Source organism: Pelmatolapia mariae, linkage group LG1, assembly GCF_036321145.2.
Source record: "Pelmatolapia mariae isolate MD_Pm_ZW linkage group LG1, Pm_UMD_F_2, whole genome shotgun sequence".
Taxonomy (NCBI): Eukaryota; Metazoa; Chordata; class Actinopteri; order Cichliformes; family Cichlidae; genus Pelmatolapia; species Pelmatolapia mariae.
The window spans coordinates 8,563,339-8,581,961 of NC_086227.1; the positions used below are offsets into that span (position 1 = coordinate 8,563,339).

At 43.4% G+C, this 18,623-nt stretch overlaps 1 protein-coding gene across 2 annotated transcripts in view; it reads right to left on the reverse strand.

The window, feature by feature from the left end:
• The window catches only part of lrp4 (low density lipoprotein receptor-related protein 4), a 104,733-nt gene that overhangs the window by 5,678 nt on the left and 80,432 nt on the right, over positions 1 to 18,623 (reverse strand). Inside the window, exons 10-34 of one of the 2 annotated variants that reach the window (XM_063471082.1) lie at positions 18,092 to 18,226; positions 16,989 to 17,114; positions 16,276 to 16,506; positions 14,527 to 14,683; positions 13,715 to 13,932; positions 8,824 to 9,000; positions 7,460 to 7,585; positions 6,600 to 6,808; positions 6,172 to 6,253; positions 5,947 to 6,052; positions 5,662 to 5,863; positions 5,296 to 5,485; positions 4,491 to 4,622; positions 4,070 to 4,210; positions 3,880 to 3,966; positions 3,624 to 3,795; positions 3,357 to 3,519; positions 2,967 to 3,192; positions 2,436 to 2,739; positions 2,081 to 2,299; positions 1,751 to 1,885; positions 1,535 to 1,643; positions 1,049 to 1,193; positions 451 to 564; positions 181 to 292 (exon numbers count right to left, since the gene is read on the reverse strand). In XM_063471082.1, coding sequence (XP_063327152.1) covers positions 181 to 292; positions 451 to 564; positions 1,049 to 1,193; positions 1,535 to 1,643; positions 1,751 to 1,885; positions 2,081 to 2,299; positions 2,436 to 2,739; positions 2,967 to 3,192; positions 3,357 to 3,519; positions 3,624 to 3,795; positions 3,880 to 3,966; positions 4,070 to 4,210; positions 4,491 to 4,622; positions 5,296 to 5,485; positions 5,662 to 5,863; positions 5,947 to 6,052; positions 6,172 to 6,253; positions 6,600 to 6,808; positions 7,460 to 7,585; positions 8,824 to 9,000; positions 13,715 to 13,932; positions 14,527 to 14,683; positions 16,276 to 16,506; positions 16,989 to 17,114; positions 18,092 to 18,226 — 4,018 coding nt within the window. Of the gene's footprint in view, positions 1 to 180; positions 293 to 450; positions 565 to 1,048; positions 1,242 to 1,534; positions 1,644 to 1,750; positions 1,886 to 2,080; positions 2,300 to 2,435; positions 2,740 to 2,966; positions 3,193 to 3,356; positions 3,520 to 3,623; positions 3,796 to 3,879; positions 3,967 to 4,069; positions 4,211 to 4,490; positions 4,623 to 5,295; positions 5,486 to 5,661; positions 5,864 to 5,946; positions 6,053 to 6,171; positions 6,254 to 6,599; positions 6,809 to 7,459; positions 7,586 to 8,823; positions 9,001 to 13,714; positions 13,933 to 14,526; positions 14,684 to 16,275; positions 16,507 to 16,988; positions 17,115 to 18,091; positions 18,227 to 18,623 lie in introns of both variants that reach the window. The other variant, XM_063471073.1, reaches the window with a different exon arrangement.

Genomic DNA, 18,623 nt, shown 5'->3' on the forward strand with positions numbered 1-18,623 from the left:
TAACATTAAATCTTTCAGATTCTGTGGATTCTAAAAATGTGTAAGGCAGAAACAAGTACACAAAACAGATCAACAAGTCTACAACTGTGTTCATTAGTGGGACAATGGGACAATTTCATTTAGATCAAACACAGTTTGGAGCTGGGAATGTGAACCATTTAATGAACACAACAGACTTACTTGACCAGTGAGGGTCCTCTCTGTGGGATGTCTGTGGGAGCTTTAGGGATCTTGTTGGGGACAGGAGTGCTGCTGGGCCCTCTGGCAGGAGAGGTGGGGATGTAACCTGAAACTGATAAGCACACAAGGAACAAGGGCCTGAGTGGGCATTTCTTGGTTTGTCATTTTAGTGTTCTTCTGCTTTATAAAACCTATTTGTGACTTTTTAGCTTTTTCAGTCTGAAGATCAGTCAGTCTGGTACGGGCTGCTAAATTACAGAGAACGCTTACTTGTGGAGCACGGTCGCCCGTCTGGTTCATCGGGGCAGGCGCACACAAAACTGTTGGTCTTGGCGAAGCAAAGGTGAGTGCAACCGCCGTTATTGATCCCACAGAGGTTAGTACCTAAAGGGAAGGAGAGGGGACGTTCACATTCATGTTCACCTCAAACTAACTGAACATAACTGAAAATAATCAGCGTTTCCTCCGTTACTTTGGTCCATTTATCAGGTTAGAACTGTGAGCTTTTAGTTAGGATGGCATCAAGAAAAAGCACAGTGATGAAATTAAAATGCAATCCAACCCAATTACCAGAATCTGTGTCAAGTAAAATAATTTATCTGTTTTATCTGATTATACTACACGCGCTGAAAGAAATCCATCAGCCTTATCAACAAGAATCGGATTTCTTGCCATGCTGGAGAAACGGTTATCTTACTCGCACTAACAAACCATGTGAACGTCATATTGACAGACCAATTATCTAGCACTGACAATATTTCATAAATCCACAGTAGCTTTGGCTCCTTCAGCAAAAGGTAATAAACAGAGTGACACCTTTGGCCTCTTCCCCGTCAGATGGAGTTGTCAGGAGAAAAAGCCTCCTTACCTGTCTGTCTGTTAGGAGATACCACTATAATGTCCATGAGGCCCTCCACGTTGGCCAGCACGGTTTCCTTGTTACGGCCGGTGTGTTTGTCCACCCGCTGGATGGACTTAGTCTGCCAGTCCGTCCAGTAGATCCAGCGGTCTTGCTGCGAGAGTCGGGAGAAAGGAGTTAGAGGGGAGGACACCGGCTTCGACTGGGGAAACGAGGGAGAAGAAGAGAGGGGGAGGAAAAATACACGGACAAGGAGAAGGGGGCGAGAGGAAGAAAGGGAAGGGGGGAAGAAGAAAAATGAGGGTCAGAGTGAAAGCGAAGTAGAAGAAATGGTTACGTCGAATGGGTTCAGTATGAGCTGAAAGATGAAGAGAATCACACGGTGAGCTGATGAGTGAAAGAGCGGGTGATTGGAAGAAGCAGCCAGGGAAGAAAAGGGTCAGCCCAGCATATGACAGCTGAGGGTGAAGAGGAGAGGGGGGGGGCTGGGGGTACCTGTGTGAGGGCGAACGGGTGGGACACCGGGCTGACGAGGACCTGACGCAGCTTCCCATTCAGGTCAGAACTCTCGATTCTGTCCAAGTGGGCATCTACCCAGAAGATCCTGCAGGATTCATTACAAGTAATTGCAGCATGATGAATTCTTACACAATAATAAACTTTACAGTCATTTACAGGACATACAGGTATCTCAGACATGCTTCAGCTAACCTTTGTGTGTCGTAGTCTAGTGTTAGGCCGTTGGGCCAACCCAGGTCTGTATTGATCAGAACCTTCCGGTCTGAGCCGTCCAGGTGAGATCGCTCAATCTTCGCAATGTGGCCCCAGTCAGTCCAGAACAGAAACCTGCAGAGGCGAGGTGAGCCTGATAAGCTCATGTCTTTCTATGGTACAAACAATTCTGCAACCATGTGATTCTTCAATGTAAAACAATGAAAACCTCGCCTATTACAGTGCAGTCTATTTCTGACTTTAAGAGCTACGGAGACCAAACATAACCTTTTGTTTGTCAGTGAAGCCCAGTGCACTCCTCTCTCTTACCCTTTGCTTGGAAACACTGCAATAGCTCGGGGTTCATCCAAGCTGTTGTTGACTAGGACTTTGCGGCTAGTACCATCCAGGCGGGCCACCTCAATGGTGTTGCGCCCGGTGTCAGTCCAGTACATGTTTCTGGCAACCCAGTCCACAGCGAGTCCATCTGTAGTCTTCAGGCCCTGGCTGATCACCGTCTCCATGCCACTGCCGTCCAGGTTAGCGCGCCTAAAAAACAAGTTAATGTTGGACGTTGTATGATAAGGGGCTACTTCAACTTTATTGTGCACAACCCTACCACAGTGGCAAACTTTATTCAAAATGTGTGCTTTACAAAATTAATCTGAAAAATTAGCATTTGCACCTTATAACATCCAGGGTGACATCGGTGTAGTAAAGTTTCCCATCAACGCTGTCATAGTCTAACGAGATGACGTTGTGCAGCTCGAGCACCGGGACGTGTACGTCAGTGTGGTCATTGGTGTCCAGAGAGATTCTGCGCACGCTCACACGGTTGGAGAAGAGCAGGTATGTCTCCGGGGAATCGTCACATGACCTACCATCTCCCTTGAGCAGAATCCCAGTGGGACAGGCGCAGGAAGTGCCGTTGGGACGAGGAAGGCACAGGTGCGTGCAACCTCCGTTTCTTCTGCCGCACTTATTAAAGCCTTAAAAGGACGCAGGGAGAAGAATTAATGCAAAGAGACAGGAGCGCACTTAAAACAGGAAGACACACATGCACACTTTGTATGTTGACATTGTTCAATCACCATGGGAGCTGAGAAAAATTCAAAAAGTCAGAAGTCAAGGAATCATAAAGATCTTTAATGTGACCTCCACTTGGTTCTACTTTGATTGGGCAAAATTAAATCCACTTCCCGTCCTCCAGACTCACCGAGTGGCTTCTCCCTGTCTACAGCCTGGATGTCCATCAGGCCTGGCAGGTTAGCTCGCACTGTGATGGTGTTGGTCCCGGAGTTCTTGTCGGCTCGCTGGATGCTTCGGCTCTGCCAGTCGGTCCAGTAGATGTGGGACCCCAGCAGGGTTAAACCGTACGGGTGTTGGACTGGAGTCACAAGGGTGCGGCGGTTCTGCCCATTGAGGTCAGACGCCTCGATACGCTGCAGAGGACCAGTACCACATGTGGGATCACCACCATGACTTCATAACATCTGACGCTTTCATGCTCAAAGCTTTTACATCTTAGAAAACATCATTATTAGCTTTTAAATCTTTAACTGTGACTTGTATCCACTTTATTTTATTCTTGGAAGCATTTAATCACCTCAGTGTGTGCATCAGCCCACAGTAATTGAGAGCCAGCCATATCAATGGCCAGGCCATTAGGCCAGCCCAAGTTGTTACTGATGAGCACCACACGGTCTGACCCATCCATCGCTGAGCGCTCCAGCTTAGCATGCTCTCCCCAGTCTGTCCAGTACATGTATCTGGAGGACAGGAAGATAAAGAGAACACAGAAGATGAAGTAACGTAGAACAACCAGAGATTTGCTTTAATTGACTATACAAGGCTGTCAAACTATCAGGCTCACCCCATCTCGTGGTAGAGGGCGATTGCTCGAGGGCTGTCAAGATTTTGCCAGACCAGAACCTTCCTCATGGAGCCATCCAGGTTGGCTACCTCGATGCGGTTGGTTCCTGTATCCGTCCAGTAGATCTTCCTGCCAACAGCATCCACTGCTAAACCATCAGTCGTCATCAGCCCTACAGTGAGACGGTGAGAGATGAAGTCATGACACTCTGACAACGTGGAGTCACAAGACTTTACACATCTAAGCCATCCTTCACCTGTAGATATGATGTCTTCGTGTGCTATCCCATTGATGCTGGCTCTGCTGATTTTCTTCAGCGTACTGTCAGACCAGTAAACTTTTCCTGCATGAGGTGCCACACATGCAAACACATACGCACAGCTGAGGACTTTATTCCTACATTAGTTATATTTATGAAACAAATAAAATTAAGAAGACATACAAACCTTCTTTGGGATCAACACCAATGGCAATAGTATTTTTCATGGTGCTATTGATGGCCAAAACCACATCAGCATAGTAGGGGATGTCCAGAGAAACCATCCTGATGTCGGTTCTACGTGCAAATATCAGGAAGCTGCTCATGCCTGCACACAAAAGGATCACACATCACAGTGTCTTCCTGTCGCAACACAAAAAGCGGTTGACATACTTTCATCTTCTCGGTCCTTTAAAAATTGATTTTCCTTATCGGATTTCCCTTTGAGATGGACATGTTGTTTAAGGCGTTTGTTTCTGACAGAACACATGGTAAGATCTTAACACACGCTTGTACGTGTTAAACTTTTAAACTGTGAAGTGCCGTTCTTTTTTTGTTTTGTTTTTTTACTAAATGTTACTGAGATGTAAACAGAGTTTGTTTTATACCAGATGTGCAGGTCTTTCCATCTGTCTGCAGGTTGATGCCAGTGGGGCAGGCACAGCTGGAGGCTTTGGGAGCAGGCGCCAGGAGACAGAGGTGGCTGCAGCCTCCATTATTCACCGCACACGGGTTATGCACTACAGGTGGAGAGGCAAACAGACTCGGGTCACTTCCTGTCCTACTTTCTAAGTCAGCTTGAAAGCAAAAAATGGGAGATGTATGAAATAAATTGAGGGGGAAAAAAAGAAACCCACAACAACATTGGGGAAACAAACAGCAAAAACCCTTCTAGCCACCCAACAGAGCCAAATACATCACCGAGATCAGACAGGCTTCACAGGCTCTGTTCTCTCAGCCAATGATCTGGGTTCAGTTTACCTGTAATTCCCCAGTGTCAGTAGATATATTGGATGTGAGCTCGGAGAAAAGCCAGCACACATCAGAGAGAAGAGCTTCCTTTGTGTAACATACATATTTTTATTTGTATTTTTGCTGTGTACACACTGCAGCCTTTATACCTTTGTGCCTTTATAATGAAAAGATGATTTACACTTGAAAAACATGATATGGCTTTTGACATCTGACTGGCTCGCCCTGCTTTGCACTTTGGCTGCTTTAGCTAACGCTAAAAGAACAAGGCTGGCTCACAAGTCGGCACCCTGCAGTCCCATTTCACTTCCTACAAATTCCATCAATTAGCTAGAGGTTTAACAGTATTCAACACTGTGGTTGTAAACATCTATTTAAAGCTGCAAGTCCAATTCTTCTTCACACACACAAAACTCTATGCTTTAGTGGATAGACACACACCTGTCTCACGGTGTCGATGGAACATATGGATGTCCATTAGATTCTCTAGGTTTTCAGCCAGTGTGTGGCGCCCCAACCCGGTGAGCTTGTCAGCGCTTTGAATGCTCTTGGATTGCCAGTCTGTCCAGTACAGCTTGTCCTCATGTACAGTTAAGCCAAAGGGGTGAGGCAGCTGAGTCCCAATCAAAACCTGTGTGCAAAAACAACAGCAGAGGTCTGATGAGCTCTTTTAGAACATGTCTGAACAGGCATAATCCCAAACACACACACACACACACACACACAAAAACAAGACAGTGTGAATGATAACAAAATAAATACTTGACATACTTCAAATGTTTTCTCAGAAAAATCCTAACACCTTACCTGTCTGTCAGAACCATCAAAGTTGCCATATTCAATAGTTTTCATGCCAGCATCGGCCCAGTACAGGCGTTTGGTCTCATAGTCAATGGCGAGCCCATTGGGCCACGTCAGATTGGATGAAATGATGACAATTCGGTTGGAGGCGTCCATTCCCGCACGCTCGATCTTTGGGTTGGCCCCCCAGTCAGTCCAGTACATGAAGCTGAGGAGAAAGAAGGAACAAGTTAGAACTGCATGTGTTGTCCAGGTTCACAAGCTGTTTCTGTTTAAATGTCATCATCTTACCCTCCGATCGGATCAACTACAATGTCCCGCGGTCGGTCCAGGTTCTCCCATATCAGGACAGTCCGCATGCTCCCATTGGCATTAGAAACCTCGATACGATCAGTACCTGACACCCAAAAACACAAGCAGGTTAAATTGAGGAGCACTCCCTGCTGAGCTGGTCAATGAAGAAAATGGATATAAAATGATATTTTACGTCAGAATACATGAAATGAGACTGTTTACCAGCATCAGTCCAGTAGAGCTTGTTGGTCACCCAGTCAATTGCTAAACCTGCTGGACTTTCCAGACTGGTTTCCACCACCACCTGTTTTAAAAAAGAAAAAAGAAAAAAAGAAAAAGATCAGCTCAGATCCATGCTGACAGTTACTGTTTACTGCTTTGATAGCAATATTTTCATGTCATTTTTATGCTATTCTGTAGTAAACCGGCAGCAGTGAGTTATGAATGTGCTGAAGGCTGCTACATTCTCTTATACAGAGGATTACCAGCTGTTGCTCTTTCACCTCAGCCCCAGTAGATGGCAGTGATGTATAAACCTAAATCTGCTGCCTTCTGCTGCCGTCCTCCTCTGCTCCTTTTTTAAGTATGGGACAGATGAGAAATAACGAGACTGCAGTACTGAGTTCAGTCAACCTGCAGGTATCACTGACCTCCTGCTTGGTGCCGTTCCACAGTGCTCTGTTGATGGAGTCGGTGGTGACGTCTGTCCAGTAGATGTAGCCGTCTTTGGAGTCCCAGTCCAGCGCCACGGCATTGCGCACGTCAGCCAGAGGAATGACATCATCGGACATGTCCTCTGTGTCGAAGCTGATTCGTCGGATGTCCGTCCTTCGGGCAAAAAGCAGGAACTTGTCAAGACCTGATTAAAGACCAAAGGTCTCTGTCAGTCTTCTAGGTTTAACAGTGGGGTCAGCATTAAACACAGTAAAACAGCTCTACCACAAAGACATGTAACCACTGATTAATATCACAAATCACACCCTCTGCCTTAACATAATTAAACAGAGTCATGAGAATACTTTTTATTCAATTTCAAGCAGCATGACTTTACAGTGGGGGAAAAAAAATGAAAATGCTGCATTTTAGCTCAAATTTTCTTCAGCTGCTCAACCGTAACATGCACTTGAACTCACTTTAAATGTTCCCTAAATGAGATCTCACTTTACATGCAGTAGGTGTCTTATAATTGTCTGCACAGGCATTTTTCATCTGAAATTTTGTTTCCTCTGACAGCCTACACCTTAATCGCGGGGCTGATCAGATTAACCATGTGTTACAGGATTATTTTCTCTTCATTAGTGTGAACACATGGTTCATAAGTCAAAACAGAAGATAGAGCTTTTTTCTTTTTTTTAAATTTAAGATTCCAATTTATTGGCTATTAAAAATGACTTTGGTATGAACAGATGCCACTAAAAACTACTATAATATTAATATAATATTAATTATAATGTAATATAATATTAGCAGTATTTCTGTACTTTCCACAACAAACAGTGGACGAACTCACCAGTGGCACAGCTGTAACTGTCCACCTTCTTGAAGCCGGTGGGACAAGCACAGGTGTACGTCTTGTTGCTGGGGAGACACAGGTGGCTGCAGCCTCCATTGTTGGTGCCACAGCGGTTCCTGCCACCTAGAGAAGAGACAGGCAGACACAACTCAGTATATCACATTTAAAGTGGTTCAAAAAATAAAACCCCCTCAAATCCACTTTCTCCTCAAACCCAGAGCAACAAAACAAATAGTCACACTTCCAAAAATGTCTGCCTCCTCTTTCACTAAAAGGTCACAGCGTGTGGGCTCTGTTCACTTAGGTTCTGAGTCGGCTTTTCTTTTGTTCTGATCAGACATGAACTCACATGACTTGACTAAATCTTGTCTAAAAGTGCCTGACCTCCCCCTGCCAACACGGAGGCAGCTCACAGTTCATGTTAGTGTCGGGGCTGCTGCAGTATTTTATCAGCACGTTAACAAAAACTTTCTCTTGGCCGGAAGTCAAGTTCAACACGGTTTGTTAGCAAAGAACACAAGTCTTTGCTATCATGCTGATGAAAAACACACATCAACTGGCCGGTTCACGGCAGGGTCTGACACTGGTGCAACAAATCATTCTACGGTGGGGTTCGCCACTGTGTGAGGCAAATTTTTAATTTCTGCCTGCAATGATATCCTCAGATAAGTCTCCCATTTCTGCCTTCAACTAGCTCATCTTCCTTCCTCTAATGCTGATATTGTGTTTGATGTTTTGCTGCTCACCATTTAGCACATCATCTACTGCTACAAGCTGCAAACAAAAAGAGTGTCATTGCTCCCAGCCAGTCACTGGCAGATCTGAAATAATGGTAAGTAAACATATCCAAATATAATGAGATTAGACTAGACTCCTTCCTTTTGCTTTTAACTCAAGCTGAAATTATGTACAATAGAGCTAGCACAGCTTCCTGTTACTGCTGTGTGTTACTGTCCGATCCATGAACCCAAAACTGCAGTAACAGTCTCAACTGAAAAAAACCTACACAGGTAAAATGCAACATAATCAATACAGACACCTTTCTTTTCTTTGTTTAGACAAGATCAATGCAATGTTTTCTGCTGTTTCACTGTGCTGCTATTGATTGTTCTGATTCAAGCTGCTGCTTTGTGACCTTGCAGAAAGTTGCAAACAGCTGTCTGCTGAAAAACTAATAATTCAGAGAGAAAAATGTGAAAAATAGTCTATTTAGTTTGTGTATCTGCAACCCATCCCCAGATAAGGCCTTTATTTAACCAGACAAAAACCTTATTGAGAACAAAAATATCATTTTCAAGTTTTGTACATATGTAACAAACATCAGTCTGAGTATCCAGCTGTTGACCCAGCCTGATACTGACCTGCAGGCTGCCTCTGTGGGTGCAGTGTGTGGATGTCCATGGGAAAGTGCAGCTTGTTGCGGATTATCTCTTGGTTCTTTCCTGTGAATTTGTTAGCGCTGTTGATGCTTTTGGTGTGCCAGTCAGTCCAGTAGAGGCTGTCCTCAAACACTGTGATGGCAAATGGGTGGGGAAGGCCTAAAGAGAGACAAGCGCAGAGTTTAGCAAGGCAACAGTCCAAAATGACATTTATGCAAACAAAAAAAAGAACCCCCCCCCAAACACAGAAGCTGAGTTTGTCACATTTATAATAAGCAAAGTAATGATTCAATGACGTTTCAGTCCTAACACAAAGAATGGAAAGAGCACATGCTACATTTGGCCTGTTCCACTAACCCTCCAAACATCCTTCCATTCAGAGCTGTGGGCTTGGCTGATGTCATATCATCCCCATTTTAGAACTGCTTTCAATTACACTGCCTCAAACCAGTCTGTAGTTGGTTAAGTTGTGGCAAGAGTGTCCAAAACCAGAGGCGCTTCGTAGGTTTTCCATACATAATGTGACTTTTCCATCCGGAAACTAAATGTAAGAGAACACCCTTAAACCGGATCAGACTGATGCAGTCTAGTTTTGCTCATGTGTCCACAATAAAACTTTACTCACAGATTTTAAAGTGAAAATTGAACCAGGACAGGATATGTGTGAGATTTCTGAAGGAGAGATCGATGCCTGCTCGATGTCTAAATGCTGTTTAACATCTTTAACATTGTTTTTGTATTAACAGAAGTACTCTGGCAATAAGACAAAAAGCTTACCTTTTTTTAAAACTAACCACTCAGATTCACTGCTTAAATGGAAGATTTTCCTTGAACATCTGCGGCTGAATATTTAAAAATCAAAGTTCAAGCATAGCTGTTTGACGAGGCTTCGTCACTTTGTTTGAGAAAAGCCTCTTCAAAGTTCTTCAAAGCAGAGAAAAGAACAAAGAGAAAATGCAAAGGGGATAATCAGTCGTGTCATTTGTTGTTCCAGTCCTCGTTGATATTAATGTTTACACGTGAAAGCTAACTGCTTTTATTAAGATTGAAAAAATTTGCTCCAAGGCTTTAATTCTGTGGCTATTTCTGTTCCTTACATGAATGGTTGATTTGTGTTGTGGACTGTCACAGTCCACACCAGGGGAACCCGTGCAGATATGTCTCCTGTGGGAACATCAGCCTAGGGTGACTCCTCCACACTTGTCCAAATCAATGTTCTTTTTCTTTCACCAGCCTTAATCTTCCTCCAGCGCAGAAGCCGCACAGCCCAGTCAGATGGGCACGCCGAACGGATGGAAAAAGTGATTTCTGCTGCCACACAGAGCCGCAGTGGTGTGGCGAGTGTGCTGGCGCACAGCTTTTAAAAACAGCGCTGCTCGTTTAATGACAGTGTTGTACGTCACAGCAGAAATGTCAAGTGGTAAACGTCAAAAACTGGCGGGAGATCACAGCGATAATAAGCCACAAGGATCAGAGTATCTGGGTGTGTTTTGTGTGACTGTTCGATGAGGTTTATTCAAGAAAACTGAACAAAAGAAATGAAATAAAATAAAATAAAACAGCACCTCTACATTTGCCCTCATCTCTTCTTTTCAAACAGATCCAGGTGTGTGTGTGTGAAATGATGGCTCAACGTGTGTGTTTTCTGATCTTATCTCAACATGAGGGAGACAATAGTACACCCAGTTCCCTCCTCTTAGTCACCAACATCTCAATGATGGTTTTGATATGATCAGCTTATTCCTTGTCATCTCTGCAATCCAACCCAATCCTCCTGCTCCTTTTTTGTTCTCCCCGGGACAGCTGTAGGAGCAGCTGCAGGAGGACAGGGCATCAAACATCCCACCAAGCCTTCACAGCTATGTCCTCTTTAACCTACACGTGGCACCTCATAGTCCTCTCACAGCTTGCCTGAATCTGTCACACTTCCTGTTATAGGTCACCAGCAACACAGCAAGGCCTCCAGCTGGACAGAACGCTGCTCCATAGTGTGATGGGAAGTTTCAGGGTCAGGTTTTTCCAAACAAACAAAAAAATCTATAGTGATATTAGGAATACCACTTTAATGCATTTTATCTGTAAAGCTGAACCATATTATAGCAGAATCTGGTTTGTCTTGCTGAAACAAGTAGGGCCACTGGTTAAAAAGACATCACTTGGACAGCAACATATATTGCCATGTGCACTAATGCATATCAACACAGATGGATTACACAGCAGTAGTGAATATATTTCATTACAGCAGATGTCTTACTGAAAGTGCTGCAACTAAATTTAATGATACAATTCTTCCACTGTTATCTTCTTCAATACCATGTGTCAACACACTGTAGAGCAGCTACCTGAAGGCCGATTATCTTGTTGTGTTATATCACAACTGTGTATGACTCTGGATACTGTGCCTCCTCTGAAAAAGAAAGCTTCAAATCAGAAGTGCTCGACTTCCCGAGCCTGGTTCTGCCCGAGTTTTCTTCTTGACCGTTCCTTCCCATTGTCCCTGAGTGCTTGCTCATAGGTAACTGTTGGGGTTTTCTCTGCATTACTGTTGGGTCTTTACCTTACAATTTAAAGCACCCTGAAGTGACTGTAGTTGTGATATAGTGCTATATATATTAAATTTAATTCATACCTGTGAACTAAAGTGCTGTCCACAGGGGCCATTGTTTCATAGTTTCATTTAAGTCTACCTACATGTACCCTATTGGGTATATTAAATGTCCAGTCTTCTGCCATACAGCATTGTGCATTTGTCGAGTCCAGACGAAAAATATAAACACTCCCCCACCAGCACACAAGTATGCAATACCCTATCTCTTCCTGTTCCCTACCTCGTGGTGTACAGGTGTGCAGACAGGATAGTGGTGATATCCGTGACACCCGCCTGTGCTCCAGTTACAGAGGAGCTGGCAGAAATCCAGATAGTGTGCACAGACACACACACACACACACACACAACCACTCCCCCACAGAACTATAGGTTCAGAGAGATAAATGCTTGTTAACATTCCTTGACGTAGTGGCTCAGAATGTAACCATGCACACACTCAAAGACACACACAAATGTCCTATTTTGTCCTGTGTGTTGTCTGAGCAAACAGAGGCTGTGGAGGAAGGACAGGGCCAATTACAGCCTTTTATCCTGAGAGCACACATCATTAAGGAGAGCTCAAAGGGCTGATGGTGTGCACATACACACATATACACACACACACACACACACACACACTCATCAAACAGTCCCCCTGCCACTCTCTCTCTCTTCAAACTCTTAAACCCTCTTCATCATCACTGATGTGCTTCCACACACTTTTTAGTTCATCAGGGGAAAAAATCCCCAAATTGAAAGTGACTGTCAGCTGAGACCTGCACTCATCCTGATTCAACTTGTGTTGTGTAATTGCTGCAAATTGCCTAACCTTTATATTAAAAAACAGCAAATTCTGAATCTCATGTCTTATAAAACTGTGACTGTCCAAATGCTTGCGGACTTAAAAGTCCCACCCATAAATCTAATAATTTCTTGTTTTTTTCCCCACCAAGCTTTACTGAAATCTGCAAGCACAGATTTGCTTGAATGAAAGGATCATTTTGCAAATACAAAAAAGAACATGGAAGTCAAAATAACTGACAGCTCTCATCCTGCCTTAAAGTGTTTGTGTCACCCTTTATTTACCGACCCCCACCAAAACCTGATATGGTACCAATGCTTTCATTTGCCACTCCTGGCACGAGTTTAACATCAAACCACAAACCTGCAGTGTACCAGGGTACTGGCTACTCGTTTGCTGACATAAAAATTACAAATGCAGCAAGAAAACAACAGAAACCATCATCTAGAACCTGAGAAAACAAACATGAGGTCTTAGAAGCTGGTGTGTGTGTGTGTGTGTGTGTGTGAGTGAGTGAGTGAGTGAGTGAGTGAGTGAGTGAGTGAGTGAGTGAGTGAGTGAGAGAGAGAGAGAGAGAGTACCCTGCCTGCTTACACTGCAAGAGCTCCACTTTTAGTGTGCATATGCACTTCTCAGTTGGAACCAACAACATAAACAGAGCCACACATTTGGCTTTACGTCGTCATTTATAGATTGTGTGTGTGTGTGTGTGTGTCTACACTTCAGCGGTAACCACATGTGCTCTTTAATGGAAATATGTTTTTGATTAACGCCACATGGCATAATGGAGTAATGAGGCATCAGCGTGCTACATCCGACATCCATCCCTTTGTTTACCGCATGTGTGTTTCTTAGCGTGAGTGTGATAATTAATGAAAATTGAGAATGAGAGCCTGAACTCCAGCCAGACCTCTGCGCACCACATACAGCATCTCTTCTGTTTCTCCAGCCTCTCTCAGAGCTTTTAATTAAAAAAAAGAAAGAAAAAGGAATCCTTCAGCAGCTTGTGAGGTTTTACTGTAGGTCACATGAATTATGAGCAGTATGTGAGTCATTCCAGTTTAAAGAACTCCTTTAAAGACTTGTGCATTATCGATCCTATTCACTATGGTGGCGATCAACCAGGACAAAATTGAAAACTTCTTGAATCTGTTGAAGCTTGAATCTACTGTTGAGCTTCTGGTCCAAACATAATTTGTGTTTTTTCACTTCACACGTACTTACACTTGGCAGTTATGTTGTCTTAACTGCTGAAATTAGTCACTCGAAAGTGCTTAATTGTAAAACGTTGCTATCCTTAAACCTGATCACTTACAGAGGAAGAAGAAACAGCCACAGCAGGAATAAACAGATAAGGAGCTGAAAGCAAGGCTGCTCAAGAGGCCCATCATTTTTGGGCAAAGTTTTTGACTTTGCAGCCCCACTATTTAGGCAACTAAGCTAGCTCCAGCAAACATGTGTAACATTCAAGACTAGGAGTGTACCTTGGCTGATGACGGCCTTGCGGTTGCGTCCGTCCAGGTCAGCTCTCTCAATGACATGGTGCTTGGCATCAACCCAGTACATGCGGCGGCCAGCGTAGTCTATGGTGAGGCCGTTGGGCCAGAACAGGTGTGTGTCTGCTATGACACGACGGTTTGAGCCGTCCATGTTGGAGTACTCGATGCGGGGCGTGTTACCCCAGTCGGTCCAGTAGATCTTACTGAAAAGAAAAATGGGGCAATCACGCTCAGTTTGTTTGTTTACAGCGGCAGACTAGATGGGTGAAAATTAGTTGATAGTCATGGTGTCCATTAAAGACAAGAGGCAAGCAGACGGCTGTCAGGATTCTAGACACAACAGATGCCTGATTTAACAAGAAAAGTCTCCTCTGTCCTCATCATTCATGTCCTCCCCATCAGCATTCATCTGTTCTGTCCGGCCTCAGAGGGAGGATACACTCTTTTTTAAAATATAATTTTCAATTATCCCATGCAAATGAGCAACCTAATAAGCTGAATGAGTTTTCTAGCTTTAAATTTCTCTGGGGGTTCATCCAAAACTCTCTCTTGCCACTGCAGCTTATGAAAGCTAGGAAGAAAACACACTTAGCTGCTGCCCCTTTCATGAAAGACTTGTTCCACACAGATGCTTGCCTGTGGGTATGGCTGTGCTGCCAAACGTTAATCCCTGCTCTGCTGCTACACTACAACTGGGACACATCCAGAGGGGATATGTATATATGAGTGTGTGTACATTTGGAGCCATCTGTGGTGAATTATAGACTGCATGTGCGTGTGTGTGTTTGGACTCATACCCCTCTATGGGGTGCAGTGCAATGGCTCTGGGCTTCTCCATGTTCTGCCAGATCAGTACTTTGCGGTGTGTCCCATCCAGGTTTGCCACCTCAATACGGGACGTCCCAGAGTCTGTCCAGTATAACTTGTCATGGATCCAGTCTATGGCCAGTCCACCTTTAAAAGGAGAGAAGAACATTCTGAGTTTGGTTTAAGTATGAACTAATTTTTTGTTACTAATGTTACAAGTAGAATACAACACAAGCAATACATATTCTTTAGGTTTTTCAATTTGCTTTGTCTGATAATTATTTGTGTAGCTGTTAGTTCTTATTTTTGAAAGTGTTCTGCTGATAGAACATCCATCATCTTGCTAGTAATAGCTAATTTAATAAACCTTCATCACCTATTATAATGTCTCTTTTTTTAAATCTAAAAAAAAAGAAATCCGGTGAACAAAGTCAAAGTTGTGGATTTACTGGGATCAAGGTGCAGAACTATTTTCTGATGAGTGGGTTGAAGGACCTGTGTTGGACTGAAGCCAAATGGTGTGAAAAATAATTTGCATATCATACCGGTCGCGGCAGATGGACGGCCCTCCCTGAGCCTGGTCCTGCCGGGGGGTTCTTCCTGTTAAAAGGGAGTTTTTCCTTCCCAATGTCACCAAAGTCCTTACTCATAGGGGGTCATATGATCGTTGTTTTTTTCTCTTTATGTGTTACTGTAGTGTCTACCTAACATCTTGAGCACCTTGAGGCAAGTGTTGTTGTGATTGTTGTGACTGTATAAATAAAACTGAATTTAATTGAATTGCTGTGTAAATAAACTGAATTCATAGTAATTAAAAACTAATATAGATGGGGACTTTTTAAGCCAATTAAACAAAACTATTAGGCCAATTACTTCTTTCCATGTTTTCTTTTTTCCTTTCTCTAAAACCGACTCATACAACCTGTATAGACATCATCTGCCTCTCAGGTGCAAACGCTTTAGCTAGCAAGACATTGTGGTGTCACTAGTGCAGCTTTAAAACCAGCTAAATCAATGTTATGATGTAGCAAAAAAATAAAAAAGAAATAAGAAAGGATGTAGCAGCAGATTTGCCTTTGTAGCCTGACTGTAATCACAGCGAGTACAGCGAGAATCACGATACTACTGTATCAGTAGAAAGAATAAATCATAATTATGAAATAAAAACTGCATAACTGATACTACTAGGACAAGTTAAATACATAAGACACAGTGTGTTAGCTGGTGAGCTGTAAGCCTGTCAGGCTAGCTTTTTCTCTCTGTTTTAATCGATTATGGTAGGCTAAGCTAAATCTAATATGACTCTAGCTACACGCACAACACGTGTGCTAGATGATGATCCTTTTAACTTTAAAGAAACCAAACAATATATTTTTTAGAAAATTTAGTGGTGAAAGAGATTAAATAGGACAGAATAAGGCAAAATGTAACGAAGACAAATATGTATAAAAAAAACTCAGATTGAAATATACAAAGAAAAGGAGGGTCAGGGTTAGAAACAAAAGGAACCAGAGAGAAACTATAAATTAAAAAGACAAGAAGAAAGCACCAAAGACTTTCAAGTTTCACCAGTATTGATGTTATGTTGCTTAACTCATTTATGGATAAGGTGATGGATGAAGTGGAGTGGGGCAGAGTATAGTTGGACAGTAAGCAGCAGAGTCCAATAAATTGGAAACATGATAAATGAGTCTGTTGTCCTACATCTGAACCTGCATCCCATTAGCTGTTGTACCCACCTGGGCTCTCCAGACCGGTGGAAACGACCTCCTCCACATTGGAGCCGTTGAGGTTAGCTTTCATGATGCGGTCCAGAGTCACATCTGACCAGAAGACTAGTTCACGACTGTGATGGAAGTCCAGAGCGATGGCATTTTCCAGGTTGTTGAGCAGCAAGGTGTACTCGGAGCGATGTGGCAGAACCTGACGGATATCGATGCGGTTGGCAAACAGCAGCACTGGCTCGGGACCTAAAGGGAGGAAGAAAGAGGGACGTGAATGGAGTTGACGTGAGTTAAAGTGAAAAGGAGAAGCAAAGGTTAGCAGGTTAAAATTGGCAAGTAACTACACACAAGAGAGATAAAGAAAATTCAGCTAGGACAAAAGGTCACTTTAAATGAGACAAAGCATTAATCTCACTGGATGTAAAGGTCTGGGTCGCAGCAGCTGTGTGACAGACATTGTCTGACCTGCATTTAACTCTGGACTGCAGCAGATTGATGTGCTGCTGCACCAGGCCTGCACTCTACCTCTGCTGCATATCTAAATCAAGTCCAGACCCTCCGAATGAGGTGACCTCAATGCAAGTCCAAGACCCGGCAACAGAGCAGTGGATATAGTTACTGCTGAAACACATACAAACACTATGCAACTGTACTTTTATTAGAAGTCAAACCAACACAGCTCTCTGCGGTCACATGTCAGGGATGAAACACAGTTCAGTCATTCGTACCCAGAGCTTTGCAGCTGCGCTTGTCAGGTCGGAGCTCGTAGCCCTGAACGCACCAGCACTGGAAGCCCCCCTCTGTGTTGGTACAGCCCTGACTGCAGTAGCCTTCTTCAGCACACTCATCCACATCTGGAACAGACCACAGAGGCAGAAGAAGGGAGGGGAGGGACATATAGATGTTGGTGTCTATCTCCCACAGTATTAACAATGACACACATTGTGCAGAAAGGGAAAATTCATTGATGCTTTTGGAGCATATGTACATCATTTTTGTTTTCAAGCCGTTATCTAAATCAGTTTCACAACATGCATGCACACAAACTGTTGGAAGCTGGAAAAAATACATCCAAGTAGATTTGAATGTATCTCCATGATTTGGAAGTTCTGGCAAATAAAATGTTTAGCTAGTGGCAGAAATCCAAGATTAGAAGAAGACCAAACAGTCATCAATAACTTTCCAGCCCAAAGAGAAAATTCTTGTGAAATTCCAGCGAAATTTCTTCATACTTTTTGGAAAACAACCCTGCTAACAAATGGCAAAACTGACTGACTGGACTAATGAACTTCAATCCCTGGCCGTATTTAGGAAGGTAAAGGCAGGACAAGTAGAGCAAAGCTGTAGTTTTTATAGGTTTGCTTAATTCACTCAGTCAGGATCTGTATTCTACTTTGATTCGTTTTCCCCAGACACCTCTAATTCACTTGATAGCTTGGAGTCTCTCTGTACAATTTAATCATCTATTCTTGGCAAAAGAAAAGGCTTAACTTAACCAAATTATATGACTGGTTTAGTTCCTAATGTGTAAATTATATTACCAATTTCCAAAAGACCATCTTCAGGCTATAAAAGAAGTGCACGTTGAATGAGTGGAGTGAGGGAGAAGCGTTGTAGCAAACTGAGAACAATTCTTAAAGCACTGTCACATGTAGGAAGTCGGTAAAGCTATCAGATGTTTAACATAAAGTAGCAACTGGCCAATTGTCAAACTCTGCAGAGGTCATGAATATTAACACTCGCTACAGCCTGCTCACTCACTTTCACTCTGCTGTCTGTCTCTCCAACACACACACACACACACACACGCACGCACGCAAGCCAGTGTTACCCTGGCAGGTTTTGCCGTCGTCCATCAGTCGGTATCCAGTGTGACAGGTGCACTGGACCAGTCCTCTCACCATCTGACACTTCTGGGAGCAGCCTCCGTTATTCTGGTTACAGTTGCCCTCGTTGGAGCGTGGCCCTGCGCACAACACAGAAACATTACAGGAACATAAACACAGCATCCTAGCTCAGTATAAATACAGCCGCACACTATAAAAAGTGTCTGACTCATCTACTGTTGGGCCTTAAAATATTTTAGACACACAAGCAGCTAGGCCCGTGGATGGTGATGGCAATCAGGCTGGGCCAGGTTAAAATGTCAACATATACAGTATAAACTACTGTTAAAATTTATGTGAGCATTTATTATACACCCTCAGCTGCTCCAATGGTTTCTGTTGACAGCATCACCTCACCAAGTCAGCATTAGGACTACATTTTACCTTGATGAAACCTGGAGCTTATAAAATCTTTTTCTAAGGGTCCAATTAAGACAACATAAGACAATGTAACAGCAATGATCTCTTCAGAGGAAG